Raw genomic sequence first — 21,094 nt, 5'->3', positions numbered from 1 at the left:
ACGGCCTATGCTCTCAATGTCAAATGCAGAAATGTTAATCCATGCATTTATGACTTCAAGGTTAGACTATTGTAATGCTTTATTGGGTGGTTGTTCTGCACGCTTGGTAAACAAACTACAGCTAGTCCAAAATGCAGCAGCAAGAGTTCTTACTAGAACCAGGAAGTATGACCATATTAGCCCGGTCCTGTCCACACTGCACTGGCTCCCTATCAAACATCGTATAGATTTTAAAATATTGCTTATTACTTATAAAGCCCTGAATGGTTTAGCACCTCAGTATTTGAATGAGCTCCTTTTACATTATACTCCTCTACGTCCGCTACGTTCTCAAAACTCAGGCAATTTGATAATACCTAGAATATCAAAATCAACTGCGGGCGGCAGATCCTTTTCCTATTTGGCGCCTAAACTCTGGAATAACCTACCTAACATTGTTCGGGAGGCAGACACACTCTTGCAGTTTAAATCTAGATTAAAGACCCATCTCTTTAACCTGGCATACACATAACATACTAATATGCTTTTAATATCCAAATCCGTTAAAGGATTTTTAGGCTGCATTAATTAGGTAAACTGGAACCGGAACACTTCACATAACACCGTACTTTCTACATCATTAGAAGAATGGCATCTACGCTAATATTTGTCTGTTTCTCTCTTGTTCCGAGGTCACCGTGGCCACCAGATCCAGTCTGTGTCCAGATCAGAGGGTCACTGCAGTCGCCCGGATCCAGTACGTATCCAGACCAGATGGTGGATCAGCACCTAGAAAGGACCTCTACTGCCCTGAAAGACAGCGGAGACCAGGACAACTAGAGCCCCAGATACAGATCCCCTGTAAAGACCTTGTCTCAGAGGAGCACCAGGACAAGACCACAGGAAACAGATGATTCTTCTGCACAATCTGACTTTGCTGCAGCCTGGAATTGAACTACTGGTTCCGTCTGGTCAGAGGAGAACTGGCCCCCCAACTGAGCCTGGTTTCTCCCAAGGTTTTTTTCTCCATTCTGTCACCGATGGAGTTTCGGTTCCTTGCCGCTGTCGCCTCTGGCTTGCTTAGTTGGGGTCACTTCATCTACAGCGATATCATTGACTTGATTGCAAATTAAAACAGACACTATTTCAACTGAACAGAGATGACATAACTGAATTCAATGATGAACTGCCTTTAACTATCATTTTGCATTATTGAGACACTGTTTTCCAAATGAATGTTGTTCAGTGCTTTGGCGCAATGTATTTTGTTTAAAGCACTATATAAATAAATATAAATAAAGGTGACTCCCGAAAGCAACCGACATAATTCAGCAGATTACACTCGGATGGCTGTTCAGAGAGCCAGTTCTCTTTCAGCATCTTCAGTGGGCCCCTCACCGTGTGCCCAAAAACCAATTCCGCCGGGCCAAACCCCAGCGACTCCTGAACGGTCTCACGGACAGCAAACATAAGTAAAGGCAGCCCTTCATCCCAATCCTTTCCTGACTCGACACATTATTTACTCAACATGGACTTTAAGGTTTGATGAAACCTTCGAGCGCTCCCTGCGTCTCAGGTCGGTACGGGCTAGACGTAACATGCGTAATCTTCAGCTGAGACAATACCTGTTTGAACAGTCGAGACATAAAATTAGTTCCCTGGTCCGTTTGGATCACTTTAGGAAAACCAAAAGTAGAAAAAAACGTAACCAGAGCTTTCACAACAGCTTTCGCTTTTAAAGAACGTAACGGTACCGCCTCTGGATAGCGAGTAGTCGTGCACATGAGCGTAAGCAGATAGACATGCCCCGATCTAGTTCGCGGTAACGGCCCAACACAATCCAAGATTATCCGAGCAAAAGGCTCTCCCAAAACAGGAATAGGTTGAAGAGGTGCAGGACGGATGATTTGATTAGGCTTTCCTACAACCTGGCACACGTGACACGAACGACAATACTGAACCACATCAGATTTAATACCAGGCCCGAAAAAATAACGTAATATTCGATAATAGGTTTTAGTAATTCACAAATGGCCAGCAACATTATCATGAGCTATGCTCAAAACCTGGTTGCGTAAACATTTCGGTACTACGAGCTGGTAAACCGTATCCCAACTTAAACCATCCGACCTTGCTGGAGTCCACTTTCTCTTCAACACATCACTGTCCCAAAAATATCCCACTGATTTACCTTCAATGTCCGTAAGAGTAAGCGCCCTTTTCCTGCAGCACAATAAAGAAGGGTCTTTCTGCTGTTCAGCAGAGATCAGAACCTTGTCAGCGGACAGCGACAACTCAGCCGACTCCATTTCAGCACCATTACTCCTAGACAGCGCCTCAAAGTCGGGCAACTCAGCGGTTACCACAGAACACTCAGTTTTCGCTCTACCCTCTGCGGCCATGAAGGTATCCGAAAGACCAATCGCATCATCAAACTTGCGCGCTTGAGCGCGTGTAACTACACACGCCGTAAAAACCGAAGGAAATTCTGATGCTAACTCACCGGAAATAACAGAATCCAACACAGGATTTTCAATAACTTCGGGGATTGGGAGTACCTTTTCCCCGGCTAAATCGTTACCTACAATTAATGCAACACCACTTACAGGTAACTCATGACGTACTGCCAAATTTACAAAGCCTGTTACTAACCCGGATCGAATGTACACGTTATGCAACGGTACCTTCAACACACCCAATTCAATTCCTTGAATAAGAACATCAGAACCGCAGTAACTTTTCTCAGAAAATGGCAGCGCCCTAGCTAACACGAACGATTGATTAGACCCTGTATCACGCAACATGGTTACAGGAACCAAATCTTCAGATCCACTAAGATAAATCATTCCCTCACACACAAAAGGATCAAACGCTGCATCAATATCCGAATTAAGTTGGCCACCGATCTTATGGACAAAACCGACACTTTTAGTTGACTTCCCCTTGTTTTTCTTTTTCAATGAAGGACACGTCACAATCAAGTGGCTAGGCTCATGGCAGTAAAAGCATTCACGAGTTTCGACAGGTAAAACTGGCTTAGGGAATTTCGAAACTTTAACGCTCTTCTCCAAAGGCATAGCAGAATGTGTTTCACGACGTGCAGCAAACAGATTTTTGTGAGTCAACGAAAATTCGTCTGCACAAACGGCAGCCTCAGCAAGGGTACAAACTTTCTTTTCGTTCAAATAAACAACAATTTTGTCCGGCAAAGAGGTTTTAAAATCCTCAATCAACATCAACCAAGTTAGCGACTCTGCTAGAACTACACCATCTATCAAAAAGCACGCTCTTCTCCCGAGCGTACTCCACGTAAGTTTGACTGGCAATTTTAACATGTGAGCGAAACTTTTGCCTATAGGCTTCTGGCACTAGTTCATAAGCCTTTAACACAGCATCCTTCAACTTATCATAATCCAAGCTGTCACTAACAGACAGAGTGGAGCAAATCTCTTGGGCTTTTCCACTTAACTTGCACTGTATCATGAGAGGCCAAGCCTCTCTCGGCCAGCGCAACGCAGCAGCTATACGCTCAAATGCGCCAAAGTACGAGTCCACCTCATTATCCCGAAATGCGGGCACCAAAGTGAGATGACGACTAACATCAAAGTCATCCAAGTTAGAAGTCCCAGACAAAGGTGCCGAAGGTGGAGAATTACCAACATTGGGAGGAGTAGAAAGTGGCATCGGAGTTTTCACTATCCCCAGCGAACGGCTGCCAGCTTGCGTCTCTAACTCGCATTGCCTAAAACGCTGAATCTGAGTAGTATGTTCCTGACGTTTAATCTCTAGATCTAATTGCTTTAACTGAATAGCCAGCCTCAAATCCTCCGAGTTTACGCCGCTAAGTGAATGCAGCATTGGATCGGACTCTGGAGCTTCAGTATTAACTTCATCCCCTGTCGCTGCATTCATTCCTACCTCAACGTTCGGTCTAGGCTCTAAAATACCCTGCTGTATTAACGCCGCCTCAATTACGTCTCGTACAACTTTCTTCCTAGCAGTTTTTATAACCGGAACACTATAAAAGTCAGCGACCAAATACAAGTCAGTCTTCCGACACGACTCCAAGAGCTCACGCGAAGGATCCTGCTTAAATGCTTCTATACTAAACTCCATATAAACCAGCCTTACACTTCCCCACCACCCATGAAAAAACTGCCAGTCAAAATATAGAATATAGATTGTACTTACCAGCAGAGCCGCAAACCTCTTAATCCGCATCGAACGAATAAAAAAAAAAAGTGAATAGAATTGGACGAGCCCCCAATTATTACGCCCCGCGCCTAAGGGTAGTAGAAAACTCTAAATAGGGTGTAATGAAACTGGGTTGTGGTGATGGAATCCCAAGAACGAGTCACTCCGGTCGATAATCAAACAGGTACAAGATGTTAATCAGTATAAGTTATTAGATTTATTAAAAGTTAACAAGTGAAACAAAGAGCATCTCTCCAGGGTGTCCCAAAGGCCAAAATAACAAACAAAACAAATCTAGAAAGGAAAAGAGTAATAACTAACCTCAAATGATAAAAGTAAAATACATCTTACTTCCTAACACAAAACAGAACCCAAACAAGATAGCCAAAACAAATCGGCAGGACACCCCTTTGCTCCACGTTCTTAACACACAAGATGGAAAAGGCAAGAACGTGATCACTAGCATTTACTTCACACTCGAAAGTGACAAATTTGATCATCGGCCGGAGAAGGGATCCAGGAGCTCTCAACCCAACCGCGTCCGAACCAATAATGAGCTCCCCGTTGAATGCCGGCAGCGTCCTTTTTAAAGTCCACGCCTTGTCTCCACCACCAATGGCGATCGTACATCCAATCAGTAGGCATTCTATCAGAAACCAGAGAGAGTAAGAGGGAGGAGAAAGTACACACACACACACAGCAAGAAAATCAGGTCGTAACACCAAGGAACAAACAGGCAACAGGAAACTGAGACGAGAGATCCAGAGCAGGAACAACTACACGGGGGACAACACAACACCAGGACTCCAAACAACGATCTGACAAACATCAGATGAAAGACAAGGCGTTAATATAGGCCAGATGGAATAAGCGGCAGCTGCCGCTGATCAGTAATCATCGACGACGCCCACACAGAACAATCAGGTGATACATCCCGCAACCTACACACAGACAACAAGACTACACTATGTATCAATGAACCGTGACAGTACGCCTCTCGGCGTTCCCACCACCCCTTACCTGTCGATTGTAATCATCGATAAGGGAGTGATCCAGAATGTCCCGGGCAGGTACCCAACTTCTCTCCTCTGGACCGTAACCTTCCCAGTCCACCAAGTACTGGAATCCACGTCCCCTCCGCCTCGAGTCCAGAACACTGTTAACCGAATAGGTGGGTTCCCCATCTACGAGTCGCGGCGGTGGAGGAACCGGGACAGGCGGATTATGCGGTGACTGAAAAACTGGTTTAATTTTGGAAACATGAAAGGCGGGATGAATCCTCCTGTACGCTGGAGGCAATTTGAGGCGGACTGCCACCGGACTAATGATTTTGGTGACAGTAAACGGGCCAATGAATTTGGGAGCAAGTTTATTAGCAACGGAGCGGAGCGGAATATTCTTAGTAGAAAGCCACACTTTTTGACCGACGACGTATACGGGTGGCTTTGACCGGTGGCGATCGGTCTTAGCCTTGGTGCACGCCCTCACCTGCAAGAGAGTCTCACGGGCTCTGTTCCAGGTGTGGCGGCACCTCTGGACAAAGGCGTGGGCAGAGGGGACCGCGACTTCGGAATCCAGACTGGGAAAAACAGGTGGCTGGTAACCTAAGCTAGATTAAAACGGGGAGAGGCCCGTAGAAGACACTGGTAACAAATTATGTGCGTACTCAATCATAGAGAGTTGTTGGCTCCAGGAGGAAGGATTCTTGGACGCCAAACATCGTTCTAAATCCTGGTTGGCTCTCTCGGTCTGACCATTGGTCTGGGGATGGAACCCAGAGGAAAGACTAACCGTTGCCCCCAGGAACTTACAAAACTCCTGCAAGAATTTGGACACAAACTAGGGCCCCCTGTCAGAAACCACATCCACCGGGAGGCCATGTATCGGAAGATGTGGTCAATGACAGCGACCGCTGTCTCCTTGGCAGAAGGTAATTTGGCCAAGGGTATGAAATGGGTCGCCTTCGAGAACCGGTCCACAACGGTCAAAACAACTGTATACCCTTGGGAGGGTGGTGACAAAATCTAGCGCGATGTGGGACCAGGGTCTCGAAGGGACAGACAGTGGTTGGAGTAACCCATCTGGAAGACAGCTGGAAGTCTTACCAGTGGCGCAAACCGAGCAAGCCAAAACAAAATCGCGGATGTCGCGAGCCATACCTGGCCACCAGAACCGTTGCTTGACCAAACATCTGGTTCGATTAACCCCTGGATGACAAGCTATGTTAGAGCAATGACCCCACTTAATGACGCAGGACTTTAACTCATCCGGCACAAATAAACGGTTCGGTGGGCACGCGGGCGGAGGCGTTACCCCTTCTAAGGCCGCTAGGACCTTCGACTCGACCTCCCATGTTAGAGTGGAGACCACTAATGTCTCAGGAAAAATACACTCGGGAGTGGATGGGCGTTCGGACGGACCAAAAGTGCATCGGGCTTGATGTTTTTGGAGCCCGGACGGTACGATAGAGTTAAATCAAAACGACCGAAAAAAAGTGCCCACCGAGCCAGCCTGGAATTGAGCCTTTTAGCTGATCGTATATACTCTAAGTTCTTGTGATCAGTCCAAACGATAAAGGGCACCCCCGAACCCTCTAACCAGTGATGCCACTCCTCTAACGCTAATTTGACCACCAACAACTCTGTTACCAATATCATAATTACTTTCCGCGGGAGACAAACGGTGAGAGTAAAATGCGCAAGGGTGCATCTTGTTATCTGAGGGAGACCGCTGGGAAAGAACTGCTCCTACCCCCACCTCTGACGCATCGACCTCCACCACGAACTGACGTGAGGAATCAGGGGCAATCAGAATGGGAGCCGAAATGAAGTGACTCTTCAGTTTAGCAAATTCAGCTTCGGCTGCATCTGACCACCTGAAGGCCGTTCTGGGGGAGGTCAAGGCAGTCAGAGGTGCGGCTAGTTGGCTGAAGTTGCGAATAAAACGCCGGTAGAAATTGGCAAACCCCAGAAACCGCTGTAGGGCCTTACGGGAATCTGGACTTGGCCAATCCACCACAACCTTAACCTTGTCAGGATCCATGCGAATTCCCTCAGACGAGACGATGTACCCTAGGAAGGAAACAGATTGTGCATGAAATTCGCATTTCTCCGCCTTGACAAAAAGACCATTCTCTAACAGCCGCTGAAGCACATTGTCTGACATGTTGAACATGTTTCTGGAGAGACGAAGAAAATATCAGTATGTCATCCAGGTAGACATATATGAACTGATCAACCATGTCTGACTCTACTGTGATATACGCTCATTAAAGAGATATTAACTTGCACTTGCATCCAGTCTTCTTTTCTGTGACAGATCGAATAACTCGTATGGATCAGCAGCAGGAGAGCATCTCTTCCACCAGTCGCGCCGTCCAGGCGCTGGTAACACAGGTGTCCAAGCTCTCCCAACAGATGCAACAACTTCGCGTTCCCACTGCGCCAGCCCCGCCGACCGTTACCCCACCACCTTCAGAACCACGGGACATCTTGTTGCTTGAATTTGTTACAAGAGAGAGAAGCCGCTGCGTGTGGTTTTCAATAGTTTCAAAAAATTACTATAATACTAAGCTAACCAAGTAAAATGTCGTAACTGAACATGAACTGAACGAATGAATCAAATGTAAAATCAGCAAAATCATGTGGAATTCAGCTTCTTGATCAGTTTCAGTACTGCTCTGATTCACTCCGAGATCCTACACGATGATATTTGGACTTTATGGAGGAACAAAGCGCTGTGAATGAAAGGTAGAAGGAATGCAGCACAATTATCAATTCACCTCAAATATCTTCTTTTCATTATCATTGGAAGCCAAACTCAAACTTTATTAATTGCACAGATCTAAAGAGATCACAATAAAAATAAAAGTAAATTATTAAATAAAGTGTATTTTCTTATTTCCTGTAGTACCCAGAGCAGATTCTACCTGGTTCTGGAACCCATCCCTACTTACAGGAGAAGGAGGATCGGTTGCAATGCTACAGTACATCTTGCATCTGGATTTTCTAAACACATCATAAATGGAAGAATATATACTTGATTTTAAAATAACAATGAAGTAAAGCAGTTTAAAAGTTACAGACACTTCTTCAGCTTCCAGAATAAAAACGTTTTCCACATGTAAAATATAAAAAACAAACAAACAACTACTTTCCTACTCTTTACTACTAAAAGAGTAAACATGATAAAAATGAACCTCATAAAACCCAATGATATAATTAAAATCATGAAGTAAAATGACAAGAATAAAACTTGTAGATATTGTTTATTAAGGAGGAACTCCATCTTTAAGTTGATCTGAATCTGACAGATGAAACTGTAAGGTTTCTCTGCAGTGTGAATCATCTGGAGCCGCTTCAGATCTGCAGCTGTAATAAAAGTCTTCTCACACTGAAAGCACACATGATCTCTCACACCAGTGTGTATCTTCTGATGAACGTTTAAACTTTAGATGTGGAAAACTCTTTCCAGATAAAGAACATGAATGTGGTTTTTCTTTCGTATGAACTTTCAGGTAATTCTTCAGACCTGAAGCCTCATAAATATTTTACAGTTGAATCTGTGCTGGTCTTGAAGATGAACTTTATTCACTGTGACTTTAGATGATGTTTCTTTGTTAGGACAGATTTATACAGAAGATATTTTATTGCTTGATGCATTATTGTGAGGATGAGTCATCAGACCTGAAAGTGCTGGATCTGAAGATGATCTACTGACTAGGGGTTGAACGACTTCTGATTTTTTTAAAGTCAACTTTTATGTGATTAAAGTCTAGTCGAAGTCGACTAGTCGCTGATCACGTCCTTAATGAACAAATAAGCCTGGAGCTGTAAAAAACACATTGTACACATCTATGGCACATGACACATGGCTATTGCTCCTATAACAGCTCATTTATCAGTTCTTTTGCCTTTGTGTTGATTTATTTCTCACAGATTTCTGCTCGTTCTAAATCAGATATAGATAACGTAGCACAGTAAAGATTACATTTATATGAATGCATTAGTGAGAGCGATTGTGTGTGTGAATTATTTCTACATGGCTAGGGTGACCATATGAGCCATTTTCCCAGGACGCGTCCTTGCCAGGATTTCTATATTGCCTAAAACACCCAAAGTAGTTTGACCAATAACATGCAGGTATGGTACATAATCACCCAATCGTCCAGCATCGTGGCATGTGAGAAGGTGAGATCTACAGAGAACGATCAAAGGAATGCAAATACACGTACATGTTAGGTGTTTGTTTGTTCATTCAACTTGAAGCGTCGCTGTGCACCGATCATTGTATGACACCAAAGTACCAAGAGAGTGATTTGAATGAATGAGGAGCCGTCTGCTCTGCTCTCTATAGCTCTTATGAATGCCGTACAATGATCGATCTGCACAGCACAAACAGCCAAAATCTGGATATTTTAGACAATATAACAATCCTGGCAAGGACACGTCCTGGGAAAATGGCTTATATTGTCACTGTATACATGGCAGTGTCTCTCTAGTAGTAGTGACGCTGTGGGCTTTAGTTATTAAGAAATATATGATTTCAATTTTCAGTTTCTAAGCTATTTTATTGAGAAACAACAGAACAGAGATGACAGTACATTTCCTCACTGAATGATTCTGTGCATGTGTGATGTACGAGCTACTGTCTGTAGTCTATGTGTGTATGTGTGTGTGTGTGTGTGTGTGTGTGTTACAGTGCAGCAGCGCATTAGATTAGAACAGTGATTAATTTACCTGTACAATAAGCTGTTTAAAATGTGCATTCTCCCGTTCAATTTCAAGCATCCAGTATTATAATCATACATGTCTTGTGGAGCTTTCAGAGCATACATTTATTTGACATTTTAACTGTTTGGAAAAGGAGCATAAATGTGGAAGTCCTTCAAAGGTTTATTATCCTGTTGTGCCATCTATAGGACCAGCGACTAATCAACATCAAGCTTAAAGCGTCATGGCAGAGCACTGATGTCGAGTAGTCGATTAGTCTGTGTATCCCCTACTACTGACGGTGAATGTTCTTTGTTATGCTTAAGTAGAGAAGATGAATAACGGAAACTCTTCCCACATACAGTGCAGTGATACGGTTTCTCTCCAGTGTGGATCCTCTCATGTGTTTTCAGAGTTGCTACCTGACTGAATCTCTTGTCACAGTGTGAACACTTGTAAGGTTTCTCTCCAGTGTGGATCCTCTCATGTGTTTCCAGATATCCTAACCGACTGAATCTCTTGTCACAGTGTGAACACTTGTAAGGTTTCTCTCCAGTGTGGATCCTCTCATGTGTAAGCAGAGATCCTAACCGACTGAATCTCTTGTCGCAGTGTGAACACTTGTAAGGTTTCTCTCCATTGTGGATCCTCTCATGTGATTTCAGGTCTCCTAACCGAATGAATCTCTTGTCACAGTGTGAACACTTGTAAGGTTTCTCTCCAGTGTGGATCCACTGGTGCTGTTTCAAACTTCCAGCTGTAATAAAAGTCTTCTCACACTCAAAGCACATATATTCTTTCACACCAGTGTGTATCTTCTGATGAACTTTTAAATTTTGCAAACGTGAAAACCTCTTTCCACATGAACATGAATGTGGTTTCTCCTTTGAATGAACTTTCAGGTGACTCTTCAGGTTTGTAGCCGTCAAAAATGTTTTTCCACATTGATCACATTCATAAAGTTTCTGTCCAGTGTGGATGTTCATGTGTATCTTAAGGCTTGATGATTGTGTGAAACTATTCTCACATTGATCACATCTGTATGGTTTCTCTCCAGTGTGGATCCTCATGTGAATCTCAAGACCAAGTTTGCTTCTCAAACTCTTTCCACACTGACTGCAGGTGAAAGATTTCTCGTCTCTTCTCTTCTTTAAATCTTTCTGTTTGGTTGGAGGGCAACTCAAAGAGTTTTCTCCAGTTTTGACATGTTGCTTCTGCTCCTCTTCATTCTCCTCATTGTCTTCAATCAACTCTAAAATAAAAGTAAAAAATAAATAAAAATTTTACTACAAAATTTAGATACAAATCCCACGTTTCTATAGTAAGAACCCTTAAGTCCCTCGATATACTTCAAACGAAGTTCGTTTTCATTCTTCTTTTCGGGGCAAAAAGAAGTTAGAAAAGTTTAAGGGACGGTATACTGTTAACGAACTATCTGACACCCCCGCACTGCTGGAGGTGGGGTGTAGATTCATGTAAACGTGTCACAACGCTCCCGTGTATCCCCTAAACAAAACAACAATGAAATGAAGAAGTGTAGGCAAACTAGGTGTGAGACGGGCACCAATGGTCAGATTATAGACAAAAGAATAATGATTAGCAGCAGTTCAGAGTCAAGTATCATGTTTGCAATACAAAAGAACCATTCCATAATCAGTCCTTTATGAGATGTGTGAATGTCTCGGGTCTAAAACTTTAGCATGATAAATATTGGAATCAGTTTGTTGCTTTATTTTATTAGCGTTAATTTACTTTTTTAAACTGGATAAATTGTTTTGATAAAAACAAAGGTTTATTATCGTATGTTCGTTTGGCATTTCATTTACTGTATACCCTTTACATTTGCTTATTGAAAGAACAACAGCAGCAGTATGGTGTAACATTTATTTGAAACTTGTATTTGGTGCTTGCTACCTTATATCTTTACTCTTTCCTTTCATTCTTTTGATGGCTTTGGAAAACTTGTCTCGGATGTTTCTCTGCTTCACTTTTTGCATAACTCCGGGTCGTCCACACCAAGCTTCATTGCTATTTCTTTCTAGGAATTAATTATGTTGTTTGTTGTTGGCGTCACTTCCTGTTTGCTGTCATTTCCTGTTTGTTGTTGGCGCCCGTACTGCGTTGAGCTCCGTCACTATATTCTTTTTATCTACTATTTTTATCTTAAAAATCAATTTTAAACACCATTTCCGTTTATATAACGTGTGAATATATCCTCTATTGTATTCTACAACAAAAACAATCAGAGCGCCTCGTTATCACTAGTTTTATTTTGATCTCCCGGATCCACTATTAGCTTATAGCCCGTTAGCATTAGCGGCGTGGTTGCTGCTAACTGCGCTTACATTGCTAAAACTCTATTCACACACATTACCACTGCTGTACTCACTGTTACTTGCTTTAATGGCGGATGAATGTCTACCTTTGATTGCAGGCGAGGACACGTTCGAGTGATCAGCGTACAAGTGTGAATGAATCATATATTAAATTATTAATAACATTAATAATGTTCATCATCTGGCTGACTACGGTTTGTATAAATTTTTCTACAAATCAGTGTTAATTTTGAGACGAAATTTTAATTTAGTTTTAGTCTTAGTCTTTTGACTATAATTCTTTTAAGTTTTAGTCAAGTTTTAGTCATCTAATTTGTTTTAATTTTAGTCTTATTTTAGTCGACTAAAATTGCTTGGTATTACATTTCTGAAATTTAAACAGCATTGTGAACTGAGAGGGGATCCATGTTAACTGCATACACTCCTGAGTAATGGTTGCATATTATTAACACACAAGTAATTCTTTAACTGGTCAAATAACCCAGCACACAACAATGTATGCAGCTCAAACTATTTGTAATTTGAGCTACTCGCTAATAATCAGACAGCCTAACTGTCATTAAGTTGATCCAAATTTCACAAAAAGCTCATGGACGTAATTATAATAGAAGTCAGACATCAGACAGAGTTGCGGTTTTTGCCTCTACTGAGGAAGGTTCATTCACCTGTTTTGAGACATTTTGCTCAATTTTTTTTAAATGTTCATCTTATCTCAAGTGACTTTTCCTTCTGATTTAAAGATGTAAATATAACAATTTGTGTTTCCTGTTAGCTAAATCTCACATACATCTCTAAACCTATTTTCTTTACTCTGAGTTGATCTAAACAAGTATATGAAAACGATCCAAAGTTCTTCAACGCTCGTGATGTTCTTAAACTTTGTTACAACTCTTGAGTGAACCGGTTCAAACGCTCAAAGCGCACAGCAGGGAACTGAACGAATCATTCAAACTGATTCACGAACCAATTCACTGGTTTGCCAACTGGTCTGATCAAGCTTTTGAACAGAATTGACTCAAAAGAATCATTCACAAATGAGCATCGCTCATTGCCGAGAGAAAAGTAGACGATGCTTTTGGAATAAACTGAAGCATTTATAACTTCTATTACCTTAAGGTAAAGTAACGAGAAGAGCGTGGCTCACAGTAACGAAGTAAAAGTACATTTTTTTTCACTAGAAATGTACTTAAGTAAAAGTACCCATTTTTTAAATATACTCCAAAAGTATTAGTTACCCATAAAATGTACTTAAGTAAATGTAATGAGGAAAATGTAACTTGTTACTACCAACCTCTGTACATAATAATATAAAAAGAAATCTGCAAAAAGAAAAAACCGTCTCAGAAATGCTCTTAAGAATAGCCTTAAGCTTTGACTTAAGTGTCAAAATTCTTCGTAAAAGCAGGACTTTTCTGACAGTAGGATACTTTTATAAAGAAGCTAAAAGCAACTTTCAGTAAAGTCTAAGACTGACTCTTAAGTGTTGACTGAGGTGACACTTAAAGGGGGGGTGAAATGCTATTTCATGCATACTGAGTTTTTTACACTGTTAAAGAATTGGATTCCCATGCTAAACATGGACAAAGTTTCAAAAATTAAGTTGTACGTTTGAAGGAGTATTTCTATTCCAAAAATACTCATTCCGGTTTGTCACAAGTTTCGGAAAGTTTTTTTCAAGTATGGCTCTGTGTGACGTTAGATGGAGCGGAATTTCCTTATATGGGTCCTAGGGCACGTCTGCCGGAAAAGCGCGCTCCCGTATAGCAGAGCACTGAGAGCAGAGGCATTCAGTGATCAGAGCGAGAGCGTCGCGAAATGTCACAAAAGAAGTGTATTTTTGGTTGCCAGGGCAAGACAACCCTGCAGAGATGAATTCATTAAGGGACCAGTGGATGGAGTTTATTTTTACAGAGCATCAACGGAGTTGTGCAAGTGTTTGTGTTTGTTCCCTGCATTTCGTAGATGCTTGTTTTACAAACATGGCCCAGTTTGACGACGGATTTGCGTATCGTTTATTTCTTAAGGATGATGCAATCCCAACGAAAAAGGGCCACGATCGTGTGTTGGAACCGCAGGCGGTGAGTAAAACTGCTTCAAATATCTCTGCCTTCTTGTTAGTGCGTCCGCCTCCCAATGCCGAGACCCGGGTTCGATTCCCGCTCGGAGCGAGTCGTTGCTGCTGCTGCTCTCGTTCAGTTTCAGCCTCGGGATCTGATTCTGGATCATAAATATATGCTGAATCTGACTGTAAGCCATGGTTTGTTTTGGTTGGTTTTTTCCTCACGGTGTCACAGCTTCCAAACGCTCTCAACGCAAAAGCCTACTCGCGCTCGTGATTCTTTAGCTCCGCCCACACGTCACGCCTCCAGCCGGTCGTGTTTTTCCAGGAAAAATCGGTACAGACTATCTTTCTCTTATGAATATAATAAAACTAAAGACTTTTTGGAGTTATGAAGGATGCAGTACTACTCTATAGGTACTCAAGATTAACAGAATATTGAGTGAAAACTAGCATTTCACCCCCCCTTTAAGTGTTGTGAACTAAGGGCTACAATGATGTCAACCCAAAATGGCTGCCTCTGAAACAGCCAACAGAGAGTCTGATCACGTGAAGACACAGCAGCACAACACCAATCATTTAATGCAACTAAAATAAAATTACTTCATTAAGACGCTATTTAAATGTATTTTTTAAAATGCTTTGCATTGTGCAAAATTATTAAAATGAAATAAACAAAAAAAAACTGATTTTCTATTGGTATGTCTCCTCATTTACAGTTGGAGCAATGATTTGAAAATGAGTTTCATCAACGGCTCAAACAACTCCAGGAAAGCCCACAATTCTCATAAAAGTGACTAGTTTTTGCAGCATGGTTTGACGGTCGGTTGGACAGTCAGTGAACAGCCATATAGTAGTGGCAAAAATAAATAAATAAATGAAATTATTCATAAAAATTAATGATTTTTGTAAACATATTGCATAGCTGCTTAGAGTAAGTTGTTTTAATTATGATAATAATGCAATAAACATGCCAAATTGTGCAGTCATAATTTTTGGACTTGCTGTCATACAAAGAAATTATGAACAATGGTGCATCGAAACTCTAATTTCTGCCACGTGTAAACTTGCTACATGCTCAACAGCACAAAAACAGTCTGTTCCAGAGGCCTTAGAATACTTCTGCAGCCATATAGAGACAGAAATAGATAATGCAGTGGCTTTTCATTTAGTTCCACAATGTTGTTATTAGGACTGGGTATCGATTCAGATGTTCAAGATCGATTCGATTTCGATTCACAAGCTCTCAAATCGATTCGGTTTCGATTCTCGATTCGATTTTCTATTAGAGATGTAATCGGGCCTAACTTTCGGCCCGAGCCCAACAAGTACATTTTGATTGACAGCTTTTTAAAACCCGGGACCCATTTACAACCCGACATTATTCAAATGTACCAAGCAAGCAGCTCTTTTGCCTTTTGTCAGGAATTAGTAATTTATACATGTTTTAACATAATTTATACATGGCTAACGTAACAGGCCACTTGGAAGTTTGAACAAAGAAATAAAATAAGTCCTCTGTAACATCGTAATATCTCTGCTGAGGTAAGCAGACACTGATGCTCGGGTTTGTTCTGATCAGAGCTCGTGAGCGGAGATCGCATTTCCCGATCCGCTCGCTCATTCCGTGGGGTCTTCCTCAACCCAGAATGGCCTGCTGGTTTGAAAATATGCAAGGAGTCATTTTATTGTTTAGTAATAAACTGGTGTTTTCTGTGTTGCTGCAAAGATGAAATTGACGATGCGGACTCGCCATGAACGCCAGAGAGAAATGCACATTTCATATGGATTACATCAGAGTAGCCCGTTTATTTTGGTTTGAATATTTTCGTTTAAAAGAAGACATTTCAAGCTGTCTTTAATATATCTCAAATCTTATCGCACAAGGCAGATAAGAGGGTGACATCTAGTGGAGAAGATTTGTAATTAGATTAAAGCTAATCTTGCGTTCAATGTCTGTGGAAATAAATATGGAAAAAATAGATTCATGGCCTTTGAGAATCGATTTTGAATCGACCACATTTTAAAAAAACGATTAATCGAAAAATCGATTTTTTAACCCAGCCCTAGTTGTTATCTTGAGCTATTTTGATTCTACATGTCTGGGTGTTAATTGAGAAGAGACAGCATATGGGTTATAATGATCTGGGTTTTTAATGAGAGATTTGATATATTTGGAACTATGCATTCAACTGAGCCTAGGCAGTAAAATCTAAATATTGGTGATCATAGGACTAGTAATTATAGGACGTTCTGACCTCCCAAAATGTGGAAGTTAAACTGAACCACAAGGCACATCTGGGTATTTTTCTATGGACCACAGACATATGACCAATATCTCATATCTATTTGAGACATGACTTCGGCTTAGATCACAAGACCTAAGGGGCTAAAAGAGGTGTAGACACCCTCCCTTCTCAGTTCAGTTCAGTCTAGTCTATACTATCTGACTATCTCATCTTTTCTTTTTCTTGTATTCCGGGCTCACTTGAATACTTTGACTCTTACAGGTTTATTTAACTCAGATACTTTGACTTTTGGATACTTTGGATTTGATATTTTAACTTTTGACTTTTGAGATACTAGGTATTCTTAAATACCATTGAAGGAGACGACTGAGTGGATGCCGCTGATCATATCCTTTCTTCAATATATATATATTATCTCATTAATATTGTGTAATTTAGTGTTGTCAAAAGACCCGGTACTTCGGTACCAAGTCGGTACTAAAAAAATGAAAATGTCACGATACTAGGTTTCTGTAAGTACCGGTGGTACCGAGTACCCGCTCAACCCGGTTCTTGACGCATACAGCGCTATGATTTCCGCGAAGCAGAAAACGCGGACGGAATTTCAAAATCCAGTCATGAAAATGAAATTTACATTTTAATATGGACAGTCACGGAATATGTCAAAGTGAGCATAAATTAATCAAATCAAATCTCCATACGGACCAGTATCTGTAAATGTTAAGCCGCAAAAGTTGGTTGAAATCTGAATCATGCATGTTCTGCGCGTCTCTGTGTGAATGAATGAAAGGCAGAGAGATGTGTGGGTTTGTTTACTACATAGACTGAAGCGCGTGACGCTTGCAGTAATTTCAGCATCTGCCATCTCAATGAGGACATTAATACATAAACAACATCACCAGAACTGTTCTGCGTCACTTCCTAAGCATTTTACCATTGCATTTGAGTAAAACCAGTGTCAATTTAAAGGTTTATTCACGGCAACCCCTCAAAACAGCCTCTACATTGCGAGTAAATCACTCGCATATGTGAATAAATTTTACTCTGGGCGACTAAATTATGTCTATTGTTAGCCATTGGCGAATCAATTCTTAGATTTTACTCGCCAGTGTGTGTTCGAGGCTATTATAAGATTGCATGGCGCAGATATATTTTCACTCGCTGAACACTGACTGAGCGATTCAGAGTTCTCTCTCCATCAAGCGATCTGTACTTTTCAATTCATCTCAATGGACGCACAGTACACCTGTATTTGTCTCTTTACTGTCTATGATATTTGCCAAACTGTAAACTCTTTGTGAAGGCGCACGACTCGCCGTTGCTTTGCTGATAGCTCCGTTTCTCACACATGCAAAGAGAGAGAGAGCGAGAGTCTTACCACGCTGAATCGACATGCTACATGTAAACTATATTCTTTGTTGTCTTCTCCTGAGTTCATTTAGAATTATTCATATTTTTCGAACAAGCAGTAGATATGCCGGTTTCTCCGGTAGTGGGCGGAGCTAATGCGCAAATGGCAATTTTATTGGCTGGCGCTCATCTATAACCATCCCTGTTTTGATTTCAGCAAATCAGTTTGACCGAACGCAGACAACATGATTAATATTCATGAACCAGCAGCTCATCAATCCATAGTGCATTATATACTGTTAGTATGGTAGTAGAATTAGTAGTAGTATTATCTTTTAATAATAATTAATATGATCTATTACATTTTATTACATTTTATCATTTTTTTTATACAGAAACCCTCAATGACCAAAAATATCTTAAGCATCACCACCAGTCTTAAGTTCAGTTAAAATGACAAATATGCATTCATTAAAAGCTAATTTTTACATAAAGGCATTGTGCTATAAATATTACTATTATTTAGTAAAATGTATGTGATACTGCTACTACTGTTAATTAAAAATTAAATCACACAATATTTCTTCCATGTTTTAATTTTAATAGCAAATCCCCTTTATTTAACAAAAATTAAAATGTTTAAAATTCATAAATTAAAAGACAAATTAAATTTGGGTGAAACTTGTTTACTGTTTTTCATAATTATATTATATTACTATATTTAATTATATTTCTATATTTACACAATTGTAAATAAGTATAAAGAATGGCATTGGTTTTATTTTTTTTTGTGATAAAAAGTTATAATTTTTTTTAATTAGCATATTTTTGTGTTTTGCTTTGGTACCGAAATTGGTACCAAAAACCGTGGATTTTCACTGGTATCGGTACCGAATACTAAAATTTTGGTACCGTGACAACACTAGTGTAATTATTAATCAAGTGTTGATCAGTATTTAATAGGGCTGTGAATCTTTGGCAAGGCAGCGATTCGATTACGATTCATAGGTTTTCGATTCGATTCAAGAACAATTTTTTGCAAAATTAGAACGATTCAATTTGATTCGATTCACAATTAAATTCGATTCGAGTATAACGATTCGATTCTGCATTCTTTAAGTGCATTCACGGGATTATTTAAATGCTTCTATTAAATTCTTTAAATGCTTAGACAGGGGGCAAATAACAGTAGCATTTATGGTTAGAGAACCATAGGTTAAAAAAAAAACCTTTTGTCCATTGTTAAATGCTAGTTTAATTAATCACATGGCATACGTAAAAATGTATGTAAGCCAAGTTTTTAAAAAAGATCTTAAAGAGTATTATGTATAAGCTAACATTTTGTCACACCAGGGGCGTAGCCATAATTTCAGAAGTGACAGAAATGTCAAATACAATCATTTTATGTATGTAGCCTATATAATAATAATAATAATTATTATTATTATTATTTACAAGGAATTATCTTCTTTTTTAATTACTTTTAATTAGCTGTAATAAATCAAATACACTGCTGGACAATAATCAATCATTTGTAATCGATATTTTTTTCCTAATGGCAATTTTATGATTATTTTATATACTAGGCTACATTTAATTAGCAATTATTTAAATTTTCTGCACAGAATAAGGTAGAAAATATTTTATAATCTGTTGATAATCTGCAAATGATAATTTGAATTCTCACATTTTATATTCTTTGAATAAATTTGCATACTAAAATTTGGATTGACTGACTTGGATTGAAATTTTTTGCATCAAACAAAAACAAGAGAGGACCAACAATATATTAAAGGGATACTCCAACCCAAAATTAACATTTTGTCATTTGGTTTACTGCTAACTAGTAAAACACTCTGATAATATGACGAGTTGTACCTCAAAATAAATGTTAGATGGAAAAATTGTGCATTATTATCAAGTTTGTAACTTATATAAACTAATATAAACACTCATTCAATAACTTCTGCAGTACAAACAAACCAATATCCTGGAGTAATTAATTTACTCAAACAGTACAATGACTGAACTGCTGTGAAGAGAGAACTGAAGATGAACACCGAGCCGAGCCAGATAACGAACAAAACGGCTCAGTGTTCATCTTCATTTCTCTCTTCACAGCAGTTCAGTCAGTGTACTGTTTGAGTACATGAATTACTCCGGGATATTGGTTTTTTTGAACTCAGAGGGAGTGTCAGCCACATTAAAAAAAGTTAACGGCTTAAGTCATTTGTGGATTAATGCGTATTAGAGATGCGAACCGTTTAAAATGATTCAGTTCGATTTGGTGAACTGAATGATTCGTTCGCGAACCGGCTATATAGACTTTTTTGTTTTGAACTCTCTCACACAACAGTCACGGAGGAGAAGACAATGATGAATAAAGTCGTCGTTTTTGCTATTTTTGGACCAAAATGTATTTTCAATGCTTCAAAAAATTCTAACCGACCCTCTGATATCACATGGACTACTTTGATGTTTTTCTTACCTTTCTGGACATGGACAGTAGACCGTACACACAGCTTCAATGGAGGGACTGAGAGCTCTCGGACTAAATCTAAAATATCTTAAACTGTGTTCCAAAGATAAAGCGAGGTTTTACGGGTTTGAAACAACATGAGGGTGAGTTATTAATTACATAATTTTGCTATCTGGGTGAACTAACCCTTTAAATAGGCGAAATGCCGTGAACAGTTAAAACAGTAAAAAAGAAAGCTTCGGCAGCTCTTTGTGCCTCATCAGGCGAAGACTTAAATAACAGCGCTTTGCACAAAGGTACGTTACCTGGCATTACGGACAGACTTTGATGTTAAACCTTCTCTCTTTCCAAAAAGCTCTCGGGTTAAGGAGTTCCAAGCGCCAAAAATCAGACTTGTGTGCCGGGGCATAAAACCGAGTCCTGAGAAGTTCCGCTCATAAACCCCGCCCCCTGCATGTAAACGAATGGAACCTCTCTTTCAAAAAAAGAAAGGGCGGCTGGCCCATAGACATATAAATACCTAGACGCCTCATTGGCCGCTTTGAGCCGCTATACGTCAACGCGTCCGCCATGTTAGTGAGGGCAAGACTGCCTTAAAAAACAAATCAAAGTAAACGGGGGAGCTGCGGTTTTTACTGAATAAAAACACGATAACGTTCACATTTATCAACCGATTTCAGAGGTTTCTGATCTACGTGCAGTTAAAAAAAAAAACTTTGCCTCCAGTTATTTAGTTA

The 21,094-nt window shown here is 40.2% G+C and overlaps 1 protein-coding gene across 1 annotated transcript; it reads right to left on the bottom strand.

Moving 5' to 3' along the window:
- Positions 1 to 9,551: 9,551 nt before the first annotated feature.
- On the bottom strand, positions 9,552 to 20,876 carry LOC113076762 (zinc finger protein 664-like). Its single transcript, XM_026249456.1, has 2 exons — positions 20,663 to 20,876; positions 9,552 to 11,136 (listed from the first exon to the last, which is right to left on the bottom strand). Exons 1-2 carry the CDS (start codon positions 20,667 to 20,669, stop codon positions 10,127 to 10,129), a joined length of 1,017 nt encoding a protein of 338 aa, XP_026105241.1. The 5' UTR covers positions 20,670 to 20,876; the 3' UTR covers positions 9,552 to 10,126.
- Positions 20,877 to 21,094: the final 218 nt, after the last annotated feature.

The sequence above is a fragment of the Carassius auratus genome, unplaced genomic scaffold (assembly GCF_003368295.1).
Source record: "Carassius auratus strain Wakin unplaced genomic scaffold, ASM336829v1 scaf_tig00021175, whole genome shotgun sequence".
NCBI classification, from domain to species: Eukaryota; Metazoa; Chordata; class Actinopteri; order Cypriniformes; family Cyprinidae; genus Carassius; species Carassius auratus.
This window is presented reverse-complemented; position numbering and strand designations above follow the sequence as displayed.